The 19,993-nt window shown below is 38.3% G+C and overlaps 3 protein-coding genes across 5 annotated transcripts; 2 read left to right on the top strand and 1 right to left on the bottom strand.

Moving 5' to 3' along the window:
- Positions 1-5: 5 nt before the first annotated feature.
- On the top strand, positions 6-10,249 carry LOC110066888 (18S rRNA (guanine-N(7))-methyltransferase-like). 3 transcript variants are annotated; one of them, XM_020774142.2, is made up of 12 exons: positions 7-91; positions 187-224; positions 343-438; positions 1,361-1,443; positions 3,988-4,084; positions 4,399-4,495; positions 4,992-5,042; positions 5,884-5,969; positions 6,775-6,823; positions 7,468-7,526; positions 8,131-8,220; positions 9,012-10,249. In XM_020774142.2, the coding sequence occupies exons 1-12, from the start codon at positions 47-49 to the stop codon at positions 9,064-9,066; spliced, it is 846 nt and encodes a 281-aa protein (XP_020629801.2). In that variant the 5' UTR covers positions 7-46; the 3' UTR covers positions 9,067-10,249. The 3 variants fall into 3 exon arrangements, 2 of the variants coding, with proteins under 2 accessions (XP_020629801.2, XP_020629803.2); XM_020774144.2 differs by having other exon boundaries at positions 53-91; positions 155-224; XR_016204115.1 differs by lacking the exon at positions 6,775-6,823 and having other exon boundaries at positions 6-91.
- Positions 10,250-13,081: 2,832 nt separating this feature from the next.
- On the bottom strand, positions 13,082-14,098 carry LOC110066887 (uncharacterized). Its single transcript, XM_020774141.2, has one exon. The coding sequence runs from the start codon at positions 13,892-13,894 to the stop codon at positions 13,160-13,162; it is 735 nt and encodes a 244-aa protein (XP_020629800.1). The 5' UTR covers positions 13,895-14,098; the 3' UTR covers positions 13,082-13,159.
- Positions 14,099-17,688: 3,590 nt separating this feature from the next.
- Positions 17,689-19,143, top strand: LOC110066886 (uncharacterized). Its single transcript, XM_020774140.2, has one exon. It carries the CDS (start codon positions 17,757-17,759, stop codon positions 18,474-18,476), a length of 720 nt encoding a protein of 239 aa, XP_020629799.1. The 5' UTR covers positions 17,689-17,756; the 3' UTR covers positions 18,477-19,143.
- The last annotated feature ends 850 nt before the right edge of the window (positions 19,144-19,993 follow it).

Genomic DNA, 19,993 nt, shown 5'->3' with positions numbered 1-19,993 from the left:
CAGTCTTACCGCGTAGCTCCGCTGACTTTATAAATACTTTTCCAACATGGCGTCCGGAAGGCGACCTGAACACCAAGCTCCGCCAGAAGTGGTGAGATTTTTTAAGTTTAAGCGTTATATTTGACAAATCTTTAACGTTTTCAAAATTCCTTAGCCCTGCCTTACGTTTTCATCGTTGTTCTTCAGTTCTATAATGATGATGAAGCTCGCAAATATACTTCAAAGTGAGTAGAGTATTTATTGTTTACATGCGGCACCACGGGTATTTTGTAACTACTTTCACATTCCATCACCAAATCACAAAATGAAATATTTGATCAAGTTAGATTTCTCCATTTTCAGCACAAGAATGATTGAGATTCAAGTTCAGCTCTCTCAGAGGGCCATAGAGATGTTAAATTTGCCAGAGGATCAACCTTGTTTTCTATTGGATATTGGGTAATGTGATATTGCTACTATTATAATAGTTCTTATTTTTCATGCAAAATCGCGTGCATTCATTGGCTAAATCATGGTTACCGTAACTTGACATTTAAAAAATATAAATAATAATTAAATAATATAATGTCTATGAGCAAGCAATTTACAAAAATTGTGACATCAGAGGGTAGTGGTGCCCTTTTGCCTTAGTATCAAAAGTTATTGCTTGTTGCATGAAAAAGGGTGTGAGTGGGGGAGGCATGGTGTTTTCATAAGATTTTGAGTGCGCTGCTTTTTCAAACCGATTGGTGTAAAATACAGACTGCGGACTGCGGCCCGGTTGTAAAATGCAGACTACAGACTACAGACTTTTTAACTGAATCATTTTACCATATTTTCCATCATTGAGAGCTGACCATAAACAAGCTAACCAGAGTGCTATTAAGGCTAGCCTGAGTGATATTCAGACTAACCGGAGCACTTTTCAGCCTAACCGGGGTGCAGACTTTCACTCCAATTAGCCAGACTAATCCTGTTTACAGATAGCACGACAATGGAAACAACACAGAAGTTATTCTTGACAAGTCTGTAGTCTGTAGTTTGCATTTTATCACTGTCTGCAGCCTGCAGTCTTCATTTTACACTGACCACTTTTCAAACTTTTTTTTAGTTCTTACCAGAGAAAATGTCTGCTCACTTTGTGAAATTGTCCTGCAAGGAAATCTCTTATACTAGAACATATGCAGCTGACATAAAGAAGAAGTCATAAATGTAAAATTCAAAAGTTCAAAGCATTGTAGTATTAGAATGATTTATAAATAATTAATTTTTGTTATCTTCAGTTTCGAAGGTGCAGCACTCTCATGATCAATACTGTAATTATCATGCTTCATACAATGTTGTTAATATTCATTTTGTTTATTGAAATAATATTTTCCAGTTGTGGATCAGGTTTAAGTGGTGAAGTGTTAACAGATGAAGGACATCATTGGGTGGGTCTTGACATCAGTCAGGCCATGCTTGGTAGGTTAAGCTGCAGTGCACAGTGTATGTTAATCTGAACTTGTCAGAATTAACACTGCTCACATTATTGTAAGATCAATATTAAAATACACATAAATTAGATTTGTGCTTTCATGTTACATGTACCTGGTCCAAGAACATGTAAACATTATTATGAATAATTCTGGTCTGAGACAAATAATAATATTGACTACAACTGAAAGGCATAAGCATATTAAGTAACATACGTAGATGCAATAAGAAGTTGGAGTCAGCACCTTTTGTTACCTAGCAACACCTTACTGTAATTAATGCAACAAAATAATGCAAGATCCATATGCAGGGACAGATCCAAGATTTTTCTTAGGAGGGAGTGCACCACTAAGGAATGGCATAAACTTAGTTTTTTTTGCTTTTGCAGATTTATACCAGTTATATTAGAAAGCAGCATGTCATCTCAAGGGTGGGGGGGGGGGGGGGTGAGTGGGTGGTGCACACCCCCTGCACCCTCCCTTTAGCTTCATCCCTGATATGACTTCTACAGTATACATTGACTAAATTCCAAATTAGATCATGTTATATATTAATTATGGACTTAAGGTTACAGTATACCTTCGGGTCGGCAATTTTCTTCAAATTTGGGTTTTTGGGTCAAAATAGAGGTCGAAGAATAATCTCTAATTTCTGAAAACAATTTTTGAAAAAGGCTAAATATTGGCGGCGAAATGGCGGTTTTACGTTTTCACCGGAAGTAAAAGTTTACCTCTTGATTGACAGCCCTATGGCGCGTATGCAATCAACCGAGGCGATTTTTGCGGGAATTACCTATATGGATGTCACGAATTGACTACTCAGAAAGGTTCTGTAAAAATTTCGGAACTTGACAGCAATAACAGGGATGCTGACAGAGACTCTTCTGATGAGTCCGATATCGACGAATCGTCGGACTCATTGAGACCATTTGAAATATTATCCATGCACAGTTGCCCACACACAGTTGCTCTCCGCGCTGTCTTTTGTTTGTTTCTTTCGCTCAGCCACTCTAGCGTTCGTATCCTTTTTAGTCTTCCCCATTTTGCCAGACCAGCTTCAAGAAAAACCGAGCTACAGAAAAATTATCTCTCTGCTTTCGGTTCCTTGAGCGCATTGCGAAACACAAGAGTTTTTTAGAGATTCGCGCGTAAATTTCACCAGGAGGTTAACGGTAGTAAACTTTCCCTGCACTGATTGGCGTAGTTACCTGAGAACCCAGTCGAAGGCGTTTGTGGGCGGAGTTTGTTCGCGAAGCAGAAAATTTTTCTTAGCGCTGTTTTCTCGAATAAATTTTTTCACTTGAAGCAGACACTTTAAAGAGTTATAACTCAAAGGGAATTTGTTCAATTGCTCTTAAATTTGGACAGTGGCTAGTTTAACATATAAACTACAAAAGCATGTCTGGGAATTGTTAATTTCGAGGTACTTTTTCTTCGAGAGCGATTTTTGTACGATAACTCCACATTTTTTTGATCCTATTTCGAAAATGTTCTGTAACTTTTTACTGCAATCAAATATGCCAAAACGCAGACACGTTTTTTAAGCGCTTTGGGCACTGAAACCGAGGAAAAAATTAAATTGGCGCAAAATGAAATTCGCTTTGACTTGTAGCTTTCGAAAGGTGATTTGGGCGCTTGCATTTAGTGGTCATGAAAAATTCGACAATTCATTTTCTTTCAAAATTCTTGGTATAGTTTGATAGCCAGCTCCATAAGCTTTAATTTGATATAGGGGTTTAGGGATCTACAGCTTAAACTGCACGCTCAACATCGCTTGTGCGCGAGACACCCCTGAAGGTATACTGTAACCTTAATCTTCTTTTTGTTTCTCTGATATCTTAATAACTTACAGTCGAACAGCCATTAACGACCACCTCTCTACAACGGTCACTTTTTAATGTCCCAGCAAATGGTCCATACATTCACTCTTATTTTAACGCCAGCTCTCCACAACAGCTATGGCCACTACTAAAAAAAGCTAGTCCAAACTGCCAAATACTGTAACGTCTTGACAATGGCCAGTTAATCTGACAAACAGACTGACAAACAGTGTATGCAAAGCCCCATTTTTATTGTAAAAGGTCACAAAACTTGACCTGTTCTTCAGGTCATTGGTCTCTGCATCTGTCTGGCTTCTTTTTTAGTTTTATCAATATTTTGATTGTGTTAGGTATTTCTGTGCTACAGTCAGCATTTTTTAAGAAATAAAAATGTTGCACCCCTGTGAAAAAAGGTGTCATATTGCACCCCTACCTCCCCATAATGACCACCTCTTTACAACGGCCACTTTCCCTTGTCCCCAAGGTGGCTGTTCTGGAGAGGTTCGACTGTATTACTATTTTGGCTAAAAAAATAGCAATCAAGAACATTCTAATGAGCAATTTGAGAAATGCTGTTGGTTGCAGCTACAGATTAAGTGTCAACACATGTTACAAAAGAGGGGTTTTAACTGAAAAGAAGAAAGAGCAAGAGATTGTTCAATATATCAACCAGTTGTTAATTTGCACATATTTGCATGACATTTATTTTGCAGATGTAGCAGTTGAAAGAGAAGTAGAAGGAGATTTGTTTCTTCATGATGTAGGGCAGGGTCTCTGCTTTAAGCCTGGAACATTTGATGGATGTATAAGGTAAAATATTTAGTTTTATAACTGTACATCACCTTTATTTCTCAGTTCCTCTGGAGTTCTTAGGAATTACTCTAAGAAAAGCAATCCAAATAATCCAGTCTGTATATTTTTTTTCATCAAATTTCAATAGTACTGTTTACTGTAATGTTATACAAAAGTCATGTAGTTAATATTACACATCATGTTCCTTGATAGTTCATTAACAGACACCTCCAGTAGGCAGACACTAGTATTGACCTGTAGAAGAATAATTTTGTTTATTGACTGTAGAAGTTACATGCAAGGTTCAAAGCTGTGTTGTTATTTTCTTGAAGCATATCTGCCCTCCAGTGGCTCTGTAATGCAGACAGGAAAGGACATAATCCTCCTAAAAGGCTTTACAAATTCTTCAGTTCATTGTACAGTTCTATGGTAAGTGTGTAGTGCTGGGTTCACTTTATTTGATTGCTTCAGTGTGGTAGTATCATGTGAACTGTAATTGTAATTTCCATGAAAAGGTAAATTTTAAGCAAGCAAATATTGTAGTTCCAGTTTCTGTAAGATAAAATCATTAAAATAAATAAATAAACTTATAAAATTAATGAATTAATTGTCGGTTTAACATATTAAGAAATTTTGAGTGCTTAGCAAGTAACTGGCCCAGCATGCAGATAGTTCCTATTAGTGGTTTGAATGTCGAAGAGTATAAAAACATAATAATTTTATTTTATTGCTTCCCTGGATGGGATACCAGTCATGCAGGACGATTCAGAGACTGTGAGAACCATGTTATGTCAACTAATTCTTGCCTGTGGAGATTAAGCACAAATTATATCTCTATGCAGCCTTGAATCTGGACCTCTTCCAAAGACTTACATGCACTGTATGTATGCAGCCTCATGTTTGTTTGTTTGTTTGATTTATGCAGAGTAGAGGAAGCAGAGCAGTGTTTCAGTTTTATCCAGAAAATCCTCAGCAGGTATACAGTAATAGCCCACATATAAGAACCTGAATTTTTCAATTTAACCTAAATAGGTTCTTACATAAATTGTACTTTATAAAGCAGATTTAGGCTACCAAGCATCTTAAAATAAGTTCTTATATTTTCATGTGAATTTCATCTGAATATACTATATATATTATAAATATCATCTCATAATACAGTATAAATCATTTATTTGTACCACAGAGCAATGCCTATTGGTAGTTCAGTGCAGGTACAGTATATGTCCTTAACAAAACAGAACAAAGAAACCCATGTTGATACCAAATTCATAACAAGTTCAAGCAATGAGGAGCTTGCGTTGTTTTGATATTTTGCAATTATTTATTTCATTGGGATTTATTTTGATATTTTACATTTAATATTTTGTGATTCTCACAGAGTTGGAGATGGTCAGAAAGCTTTCTTTGTTACTGTCGTAGAGAACAGTACTTGCAAATACAAATATTTGAATAGCAAACACAATAAACAAACAACATGGTACTTAAGCTTGAAAGAAAAAAAAGTTATGTCAAGTTACTTTTAAATAGATGATGATCTTAATTCAGCAGTTTGTACCTAAACACTTTTACAGCAACCCCACTGATAAGAACCTAACTTACAATTTTAGCCTCAACAACAAATAAAGCCACCTACTTGTAAAACTTTTTGAGAACCCTGAATGCAAATTATATTTTGTCTTGTATTTACCTTTCCTTGGGAAGCAACACTTATTAATTTGTAGATACTGTTCTATTATTACTATTAACATTTGACAAGTCAAATACTACTTATCTTTTAGTATATAGCAGCTTTACCAGTAATCTCTCTCCCACAGGTTGAATTAATCACAACACAGGCCATGAAAGCTGGATTCACTGGGGGTCTAGTCATTGACTACCCAAACAGTACAAGAGCTAAAAAGTAGGGAAAATATACTTAGAGTAGATAAGAAATTATCAATAATTGAATAGGTAACTTCTTAAATGTTGAGGGTACACTATAAAAGAGGATCAAATAGATATGCTAACTGTCATGTCAAGGCCCTGTAAGTAATTTGAAGTCACTGAGTATTAAAACAATTTAGAATTGAAGTAAGGGGGGCAAATGAGTATCTTGGATATCTAGCTTTTGGTTTTGTAGCAACAAAGTTTTGTATAACACTTACTGGTCAGGGACGTTGCTAGTGGGGTCCTGGGGTGCCCATGACCCCCCCCCCCCTTTTTGTAAGCCTTTTTTAGGCAAACAACTTATAGCAGGTGGTGAAAGCGACATGACAATGTGGTGAGTACCCTCACTTTGGCCCAGTGTGACCCCCATTTGAAAAATCCTGGCTACACCCATGCTGGTGTCCCTCCTTTGATCATAATGTTTAGAGGGCCACTGGTTTGTTAGTATTTTTATACTATTTTAGTGCTGCCCTCTTTAAATAAAGTCTTTACTTACGTACTTACTTACTTACTTACTTACTTGCTTACTTGCTTACTTGCTTACTTGCTTACTTGCTTACTTGCTTACTTGCTTACTTGCTTACTTGCTTACTTGCTTACTTGCTTACTTGCTTACTTGCTTACTTGCTTACTTGCTTACTTGCTTACTTGCTTACTTGCTTACTTGCTTACTTGCTTACTTGCTTACTTGCTTACTTGCTTACTTGCTTACTTGCTTACTTGCTTACTTGCTTACTTGCTTACTTGGTATTTACTAAATCATTTCAACTTCACTTCAGAATATTCCTATGTCTCTTTGCTGGTGTTGTTGTAGACAAACTTCCAAAGGTATGTCTTTATGATGGAAAGCATTGTTTTGCTCACTGATTGATCATCTTTTCTAATCATTGGTTTTATCCACTTTTAATAGCTTGTTAGTCCTCATCTGCAAGCAACTACAATTTAATATACTTTTTTCAAAAAATATTAATGACTTTCTTGTTGCACACTTAACAACTCCTTACCCTCCTCCCCCATTTTGTTGCAGTCATCTGAGATTTATGTAGAAAAACTCCATACAAGAGATTTAGCACTGCAGTGAAATCTCCCTCACATTGAGGAGTCCACTTCAGAGGGGTATTCACCCTGACTAGAGTTCAGTTACAAACAAGTGCAATTCCATGGAATCAGCCTTCCAACCATGTCCGCCTTAGGGAGGTGTCCACCCCAGAGTAGTGTCCAGTTTGAGAGAGTTGATTGTGCCCTTCTTTGGACCATGACTGTGATTTGGACTTACATGACATGAACTTACAACCAATCAGAGATGCTATACAGTACTGCTCAGAGATATGTGAACCATCAAACACGTTTTAAACTTGGAGTAAACTTAGCGATACCGTTGGCAAGTTTTGCTCAAATTTTACCTGTTCTGGAGAGTTGTGTAGTGCATGGTTACATGTACCTAATGTAAGTCTCTCATTATCTTTTCGTAGGGTCTCGGTACTGAAGATACAAAATCTGTGGCGGATAGTGTACAATTTAGCGGGAGAAGGTAATTACCAGTAAATGCAAGGGTAGAAACTTATTGTGTACTAGATGCCTGTTTGTTTAGTGTACACTGTAGTCATTTCCAAGGTCAATTTTACAAGGATACTCATTTGAACTCCTTTCATATCTGTCAAATCACTTCTGCTGCTGTCTGGCTTTTATTTATCATTACCTGTTTGCTCTCATCATGATTTTCCTTTGTGATGTGGTAATATACTTTTTAAGGAGGGGGGTTTGGGCAATTACCAGAAACAAATTCCTGCACAGCAAAAACTGCTGAAAAAAAACCATGCAAGGGGAGCCATAGGAGAAAAAATCAAGCAAGTGCTTTCTACTATCCAGGTGCTATCTCCGATGTTAAAAAATTCTTGCACAAGCTATTGCCCACCAAATAAAATCATGCACAACCTCAAGTTCAGAATAACATTTCATGTCCCAGAAAATTTCCCAATGCCCCCTCCCCCCCCCCCCCCCCTCCAAAAATAATGGTCCATCCCTTAGTTCGAGGCTGGGTTCTCAAGCTTGTGGTTAACTCGTCTTAGTAAGAGGTAACTAGGGTGAATTTTAACAGTTCTGCTGTATAATTATTTCCTTTTGTTCACTTCTAGAGAAAGATCTAAAGTGCCACGTGGAAAATCAATAAAAAAGAGCAAAGACTGGGTCAAAGAAAAGAAGGATAGGAGGAGACGGCAGGGAAAGTAAGGCAATTTATAATTTTAATTTATTGCCTTTCCTCTTTTTTAGCCCAGCTTGTCCCAGTTGTTCAAAGGCTGGATTACATTATTCACCAGATAAATCACTTACTGGATAAGTGTTGACGAAACAGATAATTTGTTTCACTGTGGATAGCATAATTATATTGCTACCCACAGCTGGATAGTGATTATCTGGTGGACAGCAATATCTATCCTTTGAACAACCAGGTCCTGGTCCTAAGTCTTGGTATTTGTAATTGGTAATTTTCATGCAAATATGTGTCAGCCGGCATTGTGTGACAACCCAATACCAGCTACAAATGAGACCATTAGAGTACACAATCATGCAGTTGAGTTGCTGGTGTCAACATGACAATTTTTGTGAATCTCACACATTTCTATCAGGGCTTGGAAAAAGTGCTGTCTGGTCATCCAGGACAAATAGATTTTCCTGCCGGGCAAGTAAAATTTCATTCTCACCTGCCCAATGGGCAACGACCAGGCAAGTTGTCTGCAAACTAAATATGAAAAAAAAAAAGTAAATGTAAGATTTGCCTGGGGCAAGCAAAATTTGAGAGCTGCTTGTCTGAAGGGCAAGCTGGAATTCAAGTTTTTTTTCCGAGCCCTGCTCTGTCACAGGAAATGAAAGTGAGCAACTGTTCAAAGTGAGACTATCTTTACCAGCTTGGGCTATTAATTTAAAATTATTTGTTTTGTTGTTGTTGTTTAGTCTTTGTGCCTTATATGTCAAAAATAACATTTGATAGTCAAGGTAACTTTATCCCTTCTTTTAGGGAAGTGAGACCAGACTCGAAATACACAGGAAGGAAAAGAAAATCAACCTTTTAAGTGTCTCACAAGCAAGGATGTCACTGAGCCTGCAATTAAGCAATGAGAAATTTATTTGCTCACAGCCTGGAACAAGTGTATTCTTGCCAGTCTTATCATTCAGGAAATAATATGAGCAAATTCTATTGACGAACATGAACATGTTCTTCATTAAACAAATCCTTGACATGACCAATTGGGAAAGAAAACTTTTGTGATGTCAAGATTGGTCACATCCATTTAAGACTCCCAGGTGGTGGGGTACAAACAAACTCAACCTGGTGTAAAGGAGGAAATAAATTAACTGGGGAAAAAATTTTACAGAGTTATGCAACATAAACCCATTTCATATATACTTCACATCATTTCACTCACGGGAAGATATGAACTCAATTAATTGACCTCGCTCCCAATGTGTGGCTTCATAGCTCAGTTGGTAGAGCATCACACCGGTATCGCGGAGGTCACGGGTTTGAATCCCGTTGAAGCCCTGATTTTTTTTTCAGGCTTCTTCTTTCCAGTTGTTTAAATTGGAAAATTTACTGCCATGATCATACTTCACTTTCATCTACTACCGCAGGTCAAATATCAATTATTTCATATATACTTCACATAAACCCATAACAAAAATCACATGATGATTTCAAGTAAAGCAGGAGTGCATACTGAATATATTGTGACTTCTTCAGCTGTCATAAACTGTGCACCACAAAATGTAAGAATGTCAAAGCATTGGTTGACAAACAAGATTAACTGCATGTGCTGTGAAGGAGACCAACAGTCTAGACATGTTGCAGCATTGTTCTTGAAAACCAATTTCTTTGACTTGGCAAACAGCATCTATATTCACATTGCTGATGTGTCGAGCAGTTCTGGTGGTTACAATTACATATTATTTAAAATGGCCATGGTAATTCTACTGAGTGGCCATGCAACAGTACCTTCCATTTTGATTCAATTCATCTGGTGTCATCCTTGTAAGGACCCTGGGGGTTTCTGTAATGTAGTGTTTCTATTTCTTTATCCATGGTAGATTACTGGTATGCATATTAGATTAATGCTAGTGGAGATGTTTTTGGAATTAATTGAGACATTTCTCTCCCGAAATTGTTATGTCACTTAAAACAATGAGTACACATAAGGAGAGTGGGACTTATTATAAATTAATGGGTAAGAATATCAAGAATTATAATCCATCAAATATTCTGCTCTCATGTGATTGGTATAAATGCATCAAGTGACTGAATACTCCCCAGCTAAAACTGGGGAATATCCAAGTGATAATCCCAATTTTCAAAACCGCACATGTTGCGAAAAATATTTGAAGGATGATAAACACAATAGCCTCCATTTGTCTCGAAAATATGCTCACATATTTGTCTTTGGACATTACCCGTTCCTCAAAGCTCAAAGTTTTCCTCGACCTATGCTCTTGGAAAACTGTTCACTTCTCGGAACAATTTATTTCAACACAGTGAATTCATCCTAACAAACTGACATTTTTAAAAAATAATTTCTTTCTATCACAAGTATTTTTCTCTTATTTGTTATGCTAACCACTATTTATTCTGTTGAAGATAGTGAGTAGCCTAGCAGTGTGCGGTTACTAACAAAATGGCAACCACTTCTTTGTACTTTCGAGTGTCTATGAAGAGGATTTAGACAATGTACTAGTGATAAGATTATTCATTCCCGATTTGTATGCGTGATAGTTGAGGAGGGCATATAACGCAATAGAAATCTCGAGCACATAATTTCGTTGTTAAATAGAACAATTCTTATAAGATTAAATTTGGAAATACAGTTAACAATAAAGATTAGCGAAAAAACTGAGCAACGATGTTTCGGTGTCATCCTGAATGAATGAATGAACATGAACATTGAACAGCTATCTTAATCTTAATTTATTCAATTTCGCACCTCTACCATTGGTATAAATTAGTTTACTTTTCGCACAAATATTTTTTAACTTGAAAATGGTGCCAGGATGACACCGAAACGTCGTTGCTCAGTTTTTTCGCTAATCTTTATTGTTAACTAAATAGAACAAAAGTCAATAATATCGGGAATAATACCTAGATCATTTATTACTAACTACTGTCACTTAAGAGCCTTTCTGTTTTTTGGTTTAGTAAATTTTAAAGGTTGCCCAGAAATTTATTATGACACAATTACCTTAAACATTTACACAAAATTACATTTGCTTATGTGCTTGAAAGTCACTCTAAGATATAAACAAATTTGACATCTCATGTGATACATAATTTCAAGTAAAAAAAAAATTATTATAACTAAATTCTTTTTAATTTTTTGTTCAAGTGTCTAAAAACATTAGGCTCAAATCATAGCTGAAATACCAGAGTCCTCAAAATGCTCCACATTCAGGAATAGGCCATATTCGTATTCTCGGTATTTGACTGGAACTAGCTTCAAACGGAGGCTTGTGCGGGGGAATATCATTAAAAAGCAACAAATGTCATTTGCATTAGAAGACTCCCTGCATTAGCCTCAGTTGCAAGCTAGTTCCAGTCCAATATGGAGAATACGAATATGGTCTATTGGACAGGTTTTTTAATCAGTGAGACAATAGAATCATTTATGGCCAGGAAAGCTTCAACAATTTTTCTTCTTACATGTGCAAACTGAGAGCACTCTTCACATCTCACTACCAATTGTTGAAGCCAGCTATAGAAAAATGTTTTACACTCAAACATTGTGTTTTTCTAGAAAATATCCATACCCTCCCCATGGAAAGTTTTTTGGTTTGAATCTCCAGCCTGATGCATTCCACATAAGCTTTATACCTTCCTTTGAAATTTGTGGCTTGAGGCCTCCCTCCTCCCTCAGAATTTCCAAATATGACCTTCCATGGGGTGAGTACATTGGATATTTTCTGGAAATGCACAGTGGTAGGTTTCTTGTAATGTGGTGGCAGATGCTGAGGTGTGTAAAGGAGGTGATCTGAAGCTATGGTAGGCTCTCTCTGTACTGGTAAGAATGGATTTTTGGCCCTTTGAATCTAGTCAATGTAAAACACAGACTGCAGACTGTGGACTGTCGAGAGTGAAATTCTGCTCTCTGCTTAGCCTGAAAAGTGCTCCAGTTAGCCTGAATATCACTTAGGTAAACCTATGTCTATTACATGACTAGGCAAGATAAACCAAATCCTTTGCAGCTGTGATTGGCTACCCTAGCAGACAAGATGGCTTCTTGCCTGCTCAGGATTACTAGCTGTGTCCGGCAAGAAAATAGGGTTCTTTTTCCATGTAATAGATAAACACGGAAAAAGTACTTGGCCAATATCCAGGCATCTTGACTGAACAAGCCTGGTCAATAACCCATATATGATGCTCAGGTCAGCTTGTTCTAACAGTAAGCTCTCAATAATGGAAATGGTAACACATTATACCCCTGAAAACTGTACAGTCTACATTATGCCCCTGAATTGCAGTCTTCATTTTATTAGTATGCATTTTACACTGACTTATTTAGATCAGGTATCTGCTACAAAAAACGGTAGCCTGAACCCCCCCCCCCCCCTCCCCCACCCCCAATTATGCTGTTAGTCTGCACTCATCTCAAAATATTGATTCACTGTGAACTGGGGAACACCAGTAAATTTTAATGGATGAATTTTTGTCCTTAACAGTATCAGTGTTTCAAGCACTCAGTGGCACTGCTAAATCCAAACATGCACCAAGTTCCCCCCCCCCCCCGCCCCTTCAGAAGTCCTCCCACTTTTAAATCAGCAGCCACTGTGACAATAACTAACCTAAGTTGTGATTTTGATATATGATTGGGTTTCTTCAGATAATATTCATACCTCTCCCATGCAAGGTTTCTCGATTTTACCCCTTCCTCCCTACTCACCCCTCTGGAAACTCTAGTTTTGCTTGATTCTTATATTTACAAACTTAAGACACTCCCTCCCCCTCGGGATCTCAAATTACCTTCCTTGAGGTTGGCCTGGATATCATTTTAGAACTGCATAATGCACGCGATGTTAATTCTATTTTTTTTACTGCTAACACGATGATTTTCCTAATTTTAGTGAAGGTCGCAGCACTTCCGTAGCATCATATGTGACTCACGATGAAGGAGTACTCCCTCTCTGTTACCGTAGGCGTCCGTAAAATGAATAGGTAACGACGCTTAACAAAATCAGCAACAATGGAAGGATAAAGTACTTGGCTTTATGCTTCAGTTCTTCACCGTACACGGTAATAGATCCGAATCCACCCGACCCACCCATGTTTTCGCGAGGAAACTCCACCGGAGGAACTTCGACTCCAAGAAAGTCACACAAGGGACCCCACCCTTGTTTGACGTTGAAAACGAGTAATTTTGAAGCTGGTACAACCGCTTTCACTCTCTCGTTGTGTTCGTTATACCTCTTCTTGAACAAGAACTGTGAATCGGGGTTCACACTCCCATAGACGGCCGTATCTTCCGCATTGTAGCAATCCAGCAGCTTGCGAGGTTTTGGGCAAAACAGATAAGCTATTTTCGACATGAGTCCTAAATCTCGCGTCATATGGAGATGCTTCGCCCAGCTTTGCACCCAGACATCGTCATTGTCCCGCACATTCAAGATTACCTTCGCTTCTGGAAAACAAGCGAGTATTTCCTCGAACCAAAACGCTGCTGGTAGATCCGTCACGCCATCCACATCTGCGTACATGGAAGCGAAGTCAGCCAACCTTCCATCGCCGCAGAACATATCGATCCATTCGTCAAGGTGCAAGTCCATGTGTTCTGGAAAATCGTAGATTTTATATCCAAGTATCCGTAAGGCTCTTGCTAGGGACTTAGTACCGGTTTTGCTCAATCCAGCACAGATTACTTTCATCTTCCAATTTGTCAATTTTTTGTCAGGGGTTCGTACATGAAATACTTTTAAAGTAGACTACGAGTAGTCCCTCTTTCGCTTCGCTTAGTCCGTCGTGCGTGACGCGAAAGAATTCGTGAGAAAAAAATGGCCGCGCGAAATCCTGGGTACTAGGAGCGCGCGAAAGGAGGGACTACCGCCTAAGCCCAAGAGTTTGCCCTTTCACGGCCGAGTGATTTTTCGGTGTAGGATTTTTCATCTTGACGTCCTCTTATTATCGCCTGTTATCAATAGCCCCGGGAGATCTGAATAAAATTGCTCTACTCTACTCTTCAAGTAGCCAGGCAAAAACATATGCCGTGAGAAGTATATCTTCGTTCAGTGTTCGTTCAGGGAAACTGTCGAAGAAGTTTTAAAAAGAAGACGGCGAATGAGTACGGTGGCCCATAGGGGCAAAACACAATTCAATTTCTCTTCTGAAACACAACAATCTTTTGGAGAACACAACAATCTTTTGGAGAACACAACGATCTTTTAGAGAACACAACAATCTTTTGGAGAACACAACAATCTTTTCGAGAACACCACAATCTTTCTCAGAACACAACGAAATTTCCTGATACACAACAATCTTTTTCGAAGCACAATAAATTTTCTGATACACAAACGCAAACTAAAACACAACAAAATTAATTGAAACACAATAAAATTTCAAAGTACTGGTAACTAACCCTGATGCTGAAAGCGACCGGAATCTGGGACTAGCTCTGGTCAACGTCACTGAAAGGCGCCATTTTTGTACCATTCATGTGGTGGATTTGATCTGAAATGGCTTCTTCAGGTTCAATAAGCTATAATCCAGAGGAGGAAAGCATAATTTCATATTACTTTTCAAGAGGATATACGTATGAAGTCATTACTGAATTTTTAGCTAAGTTTTATGGCATTACGATGTATGTACGAACATTGAAAAATAGGCTGAAGCAATTGAACTTAAGGAGAAGATTGCCACACTAGGGTTGGTAACGCTACCTGACAAATAGGGGCGTCTGACATATAGGGGCGCTATATCAAAATACCAAAAGTTTATCATTACCTCTGCATGGTTAATGTGTCACACTACCAATAAATGGTTTGTGTTAAAATGACAGCTTTTGACTTCTAGTCAGTAGCGACTATTAGAGGAAGGAAAAGACTAATAATAAATCGGTTTGCTGAGCTGAGGTTCGAAGAATGGAGGTGTCAAGAAATCTAGATTCACTAGATCCACAAATTTTCTAAGTCTCAGTATGAATAATGTGGAGCATTTTTCAGGATTTCGTAATTCTTAAGAGATCTATAAATGGCTGAAGTCTCCTACACGTATTGCGACTCAAGTTCAGTAAACTTTAATTTGAATGGGGCGATCTGTTTCGGAAATTGTTACAGAATTGATCCAAATAACTTAAGCCACGCGCGGATCTGGGCTGTTAGGTTTTGGTGAATTCATAAATGCTTCATGTTTTCAAAATTGATTAATTTATCTCGTAGTCTCTTTCGCAGCCGTTATTGCGAAGGAATCTGCATTGTATCTATGACGGGAAAAATACAATACTGATCGTTCTCAATGTCTCGCAATAAAAAAATAAATACAACACCAATACAGTACCAGTGGATAAAGTCAAGAAATAGATAAAGAAGATCATTATTTTTCTTAGTGTTAGGTCTTTGCGTTTTCCCAGACTTAAGACATTCGTATAACTGTTTCGCACGAAATTACGGAGCTCACAGTATGGAAACGCCGTGTTGGAATACTTTCGTGGTCAACCAATATGGCGGCCGGAAATAATCTGGAGCTTATTTTCGCTATCTAGGCTACTGATTATCTGTATTGAAAAAAGGAGCATCAGGGGCACCCAACGACCGTTTTCTCTCAAATGCTTTTAAACGCTGTTTTAGGCTATCTGGAGTACTTTTAAAGCTCTGCAGGTTAATTTTAGGTTGCGCTAAAAAAATTTTATCTGTTCGGTTATTCTAGGGGAACTTGGGTATTGTCGAATTTATTAGGGCTTTTTTGTCCATTCCCCGAAAACCTTAGGTCTTATCGCCTTTCCGAAAATGATAGCTGACCTTTTTTCGGTACCCAAAACAGCATTTTTTTACGATCCGAAAACAACAGACATTAAATTTCTCATATCACGAAAGTTCAAGGTGGCAATTCTCTTCAGAAAATCCGAGGGGATTAAAGGACTTCCGAACAGATAATTTACCGAAACCATCCGTTGGGTGCCCCTGGAGCATTTACAATTAAGCACTTTTCCTAATGCTCTAACTTCTAAAAAGGTTAAATAACTTGAGATAGTTATATATTTTTCTACAAACGCGATCGTAACTCCGTGTCACGCTCAACTGCCATCAAAATACGCGTGGTTGAAGTGTAAACAGATATAAATTAACCGTCTCTTATGCCTGGCTCTCAAGTTTTGTTTTACGTGCACGTATTTAGAGAGGTAAGATTGGAGATATTAATAATTCCCATTTACGGCAAACAGCATATATTAATGTTTCGGCATTTCTCTTGTATACTTCACGCACCTGACATATAGGGGTACATGACAAATAGGGGCATCTGACATATAGGGGCATCTGACATATAGGGGCATCTGACATATAGGGGCATCTGACATATAGGGGCGTCTGACATATAGGGGCACATGACATATAGGGGCATCTGACATATAGGGGCATCTGACAAATAGGGGCGTCTGACATATAGGGGCATCTGACATATAGGGGCATCTGACATATAGGGGCATCTGACATATAGGGGCATCTGACATATAGGGGCATCTGACATATAGGGGCATCTGACATATAGGGGCATCTGACAAATAGGGGCGTCTGACATATAGGGGCATCTGACATATAGGGGCGTCTGACAAACAATCTATAAAAACAACTCAACAACTTCCAAATTCGCTTACATTATAGATGTTTTTCTTTGTGTTTCACAAAATGCAAATTAAAATTGTATAAGCAGAGACAAAATAAGAAAAAGACAGAAAAACAAGAGCAATAAAAAGAGAAAAACTAACTCCGTGTGGCTTTGTTTTATCTTGCCGAAGTGCGCTAGTAATGTAACTTGCGCACGCGCTGATAGGGTAATTTCCAATAGATATCGGGCGCACTTCCGGTTTCTTTAAATGCTAAAGGAAACGCGGTTTTTCCTTAAATCCAGCCTTTTTCGACCAATTTCGATTAAAGCCAACGTTGGCAACATAGCTATGCATTTCTTTTTCGAAATCATGCTTTTTTCAGAAAATTACGAACTTTTCAATATTTTGAAATGCTTTCAAAATCTGACCTTTTAGAAATGAAACAAAATCGATGCATAGCGTAATGACGATTTAAATTAAAATATTAAATCAATGAAAAAAATCCCGAGAAGGTAATTTGCCTGGGAGCCTTTGCATTTTTTCTGTATGAGTCACATGACCATGGGAGTGGCCTGATGACGTCATCACTAGTGTTGCTGATCAAGAAAAAGTTAAAACACATGAAATAACTCTGAGGTAACTAAAAATGACGAGGTTATATGAGAATGAATTTTCCCTAGCAACGGCTCGAAAAGATCGGTTAATGGGCCCTTAAGGCACGAGGGCCTTAAAATTATGGTGTTGTCACGGGCAACTTACCTCGTTTCCATTGGTAACAATATCAACGGCCGTTGGTCGCCTGTCGCGTCGCCTACAATTTCGCGCGCTTTGCTGCCAATGACGTCAAAGGCCGACAAGTTACCAATGGATACGGAGCCAGTTGCTCGTGACAACAACAAGATTTTTAAGTTAAAACTTGTGACCTTTCGTCCCGCCTTACTCAACTGATAATCGTAGTATCAAAAAACATGAAAGTTATCTGTGCAGGATTAAGCAAAACTGGTACGAAATCCATCGCAAAAGCCTTGCGAGTCCTTGGATTTTCAGTCTTTGACTTCCTGGAACATGTAAATATCCATCATGATGAGTGGGTCGCTATTTATCGCCGGGGAAAGACACCTGATTTCTTGTCTATGTACAAAGATGTCGACGCAGTTACCGATCTTCCAGCCGCAATTTGGTACGATGAAATCCACCAAACGTTTCCTGATGCAAAAGTAATCCTCTCCGTTCGAGATAACGAGGACGTCTGGCTCAAGAGCTGGGTAGCCCAACTTGCGTTGCTTCGTGGGGGTGGATTTTTTGGGAGGATGATTTTGAGGTATATAATACCATTTACTCAAGGCTTAGACGTGCCTTTCTTTGATGACATAGACATGGCCGCTTACGGAACTTTGAGACCTGAATCCACGGTCCTCTACAAGAAGAAATATCGGGAGCACAACGAGAGGGTACAAGCCGTTATTCCAAAAGAAAAGTTGCTGATTTTCAACGTGAAACAAGGTTGGAAACCATTGTGTGAATTTCTTGGCTGCGAGATTCCTGATCAAGAGTTTCCACGACAAAACGTTAAGGGTGAAGCGGCTAAATTGGGGAACGCTATGATGACCGATGCAATGAGAAAACTTTTTGTTATCTTTGCAGTTTTTGTTTTTCTAATAAGTGTTTTTTGTGTGATCTTTTTCTAAATGTATGCAGTGGTAGATCTGGGGGAGAATCCCAGGAGGCTTGCCCCCCCCCCCCCCAACTCCGTCTGATGTCTTGTATTATTGTATATCTACATCCATGCTCCTTTGGTAAGGGGAAGAGGACAACAATTATTGCAAATGAGGTCTAATTATTCTAGCAAACAAAAACACTAATCAGATTACAACAACCTCTAAGGGGCCTTTTAAAAATGCTGACAAATTTTGCACTTAGCATGGGTTTTGACCAACCCACTCAATTCTACCAGGAGTGGGGGGGGGGGGGGGGAGGGTTTAAAACACCAAAAAGGAATTTATTTGATTTACAAATAAAAGAGTTTTATGCAATTGCCTGCCCTTTTCTTTTACTCAGAGTAAAGTGAACATCTTCGCTCTTGTTTGTATACATTCTTGGCATGTTTTAACCATGAGGGTTTGGGTAAAGTGTTTAGGGTAGCTGATGTTAAATTATGCTGCCCCCCCCCCCCCCCCCCATCTAAGGTTTGATTTTGATCTAAGGTTTGATTTGATGTTGTATACAAGGCATATGTGATGTCCATTTTCTGCCCTCACCTTTGAGAGACAGATTTGTCTTTGATTGTAACGGTTTATGTTTTTATAAGGTTGGAATTAAAGCAGCTTTGTTTCACAAAGCCAAATTTTTCCCATAGTATTGTTTACAGTGTATTTTTACCTCGCAAGCAGAGCTCAGCATTGATACCGCAAGTTGTAGCTTTATAGGGCTTTATACAGCAGGCATTAATTGCAATTGAAAATTTATTATTTCATTTGTATGCCAAGTATTCTATGGTAATAAATGTGTAATCTAAGTTCATAGCTTGCTCATCCATTCTTCTGGACCATGTATATGACTGGTCAGCCAGCCCTCAGTTTCTCTAAGGTCATGAGGTTGTTGAACCACCAGCAGGAACAAAAAGCCCTTTCCATGAGGCCATCTCCATGCCTTTAGGTTATTGAAGACACAAACTGCAAAGCACTGAGTCACCATGGTCAACTACCATGGTAAATATCAAATTGATTTTAGATGACAGATTACAATCACGAAAAATAATGTAAAAAGATTTTGAATTTCTTAGTGAAAATTATGCGTATTGTTTTACTATGAGAGAGTAACATGAAGCACAAAGCTCCTGCTTAATTTTCTTGCATCACTGAGGGTTTAATAACCATATTTCCACTCTTAACTCCCCCAAGGAGCTTACAGGTAAATGTAAAAAGCTTAGGTCTCACAAAGCAGTGAAGGTGTATTTTAGAAGGGGTGGGGATAGGGGGACTATGTATCTATTATGCAGAAATAATGAGAGTTTATCCAGAAGTAATGACAGATTTTTCGACATTTGTGATGAAAAACAAGATATGCTACTATAGTGAGTAATAACTGTCTTTGCAAGTATTCATTAATGTCACCTCCTCCTTCCTCCATCCATTTCTTTTTTTCTTCCTTTCTCCCTTGGTTCCTTCCTCCCTCCTTCCTTCCCTTCCTCTCTTCTTGATGCTTT

The sequence above is a fragment of the Orbicella faveolata genome, unplaced genomic scaffold (assembly GCF_042242905.1).
Source record: "Orbicella faveolata isolate gen_17 unplaced genomic scaffold, um_ofav_v1 contig_47, whole genome shotgun sequence".
NCBI lineage: Eukaryota > Metazoa > Cnidaria > Anthozoa > Scleractinia > Merulinidae > Orbicella > Orbicella faveolata.
This window is presented reverse-complemented; position numbering and strand designations above follow the sequence as displayed.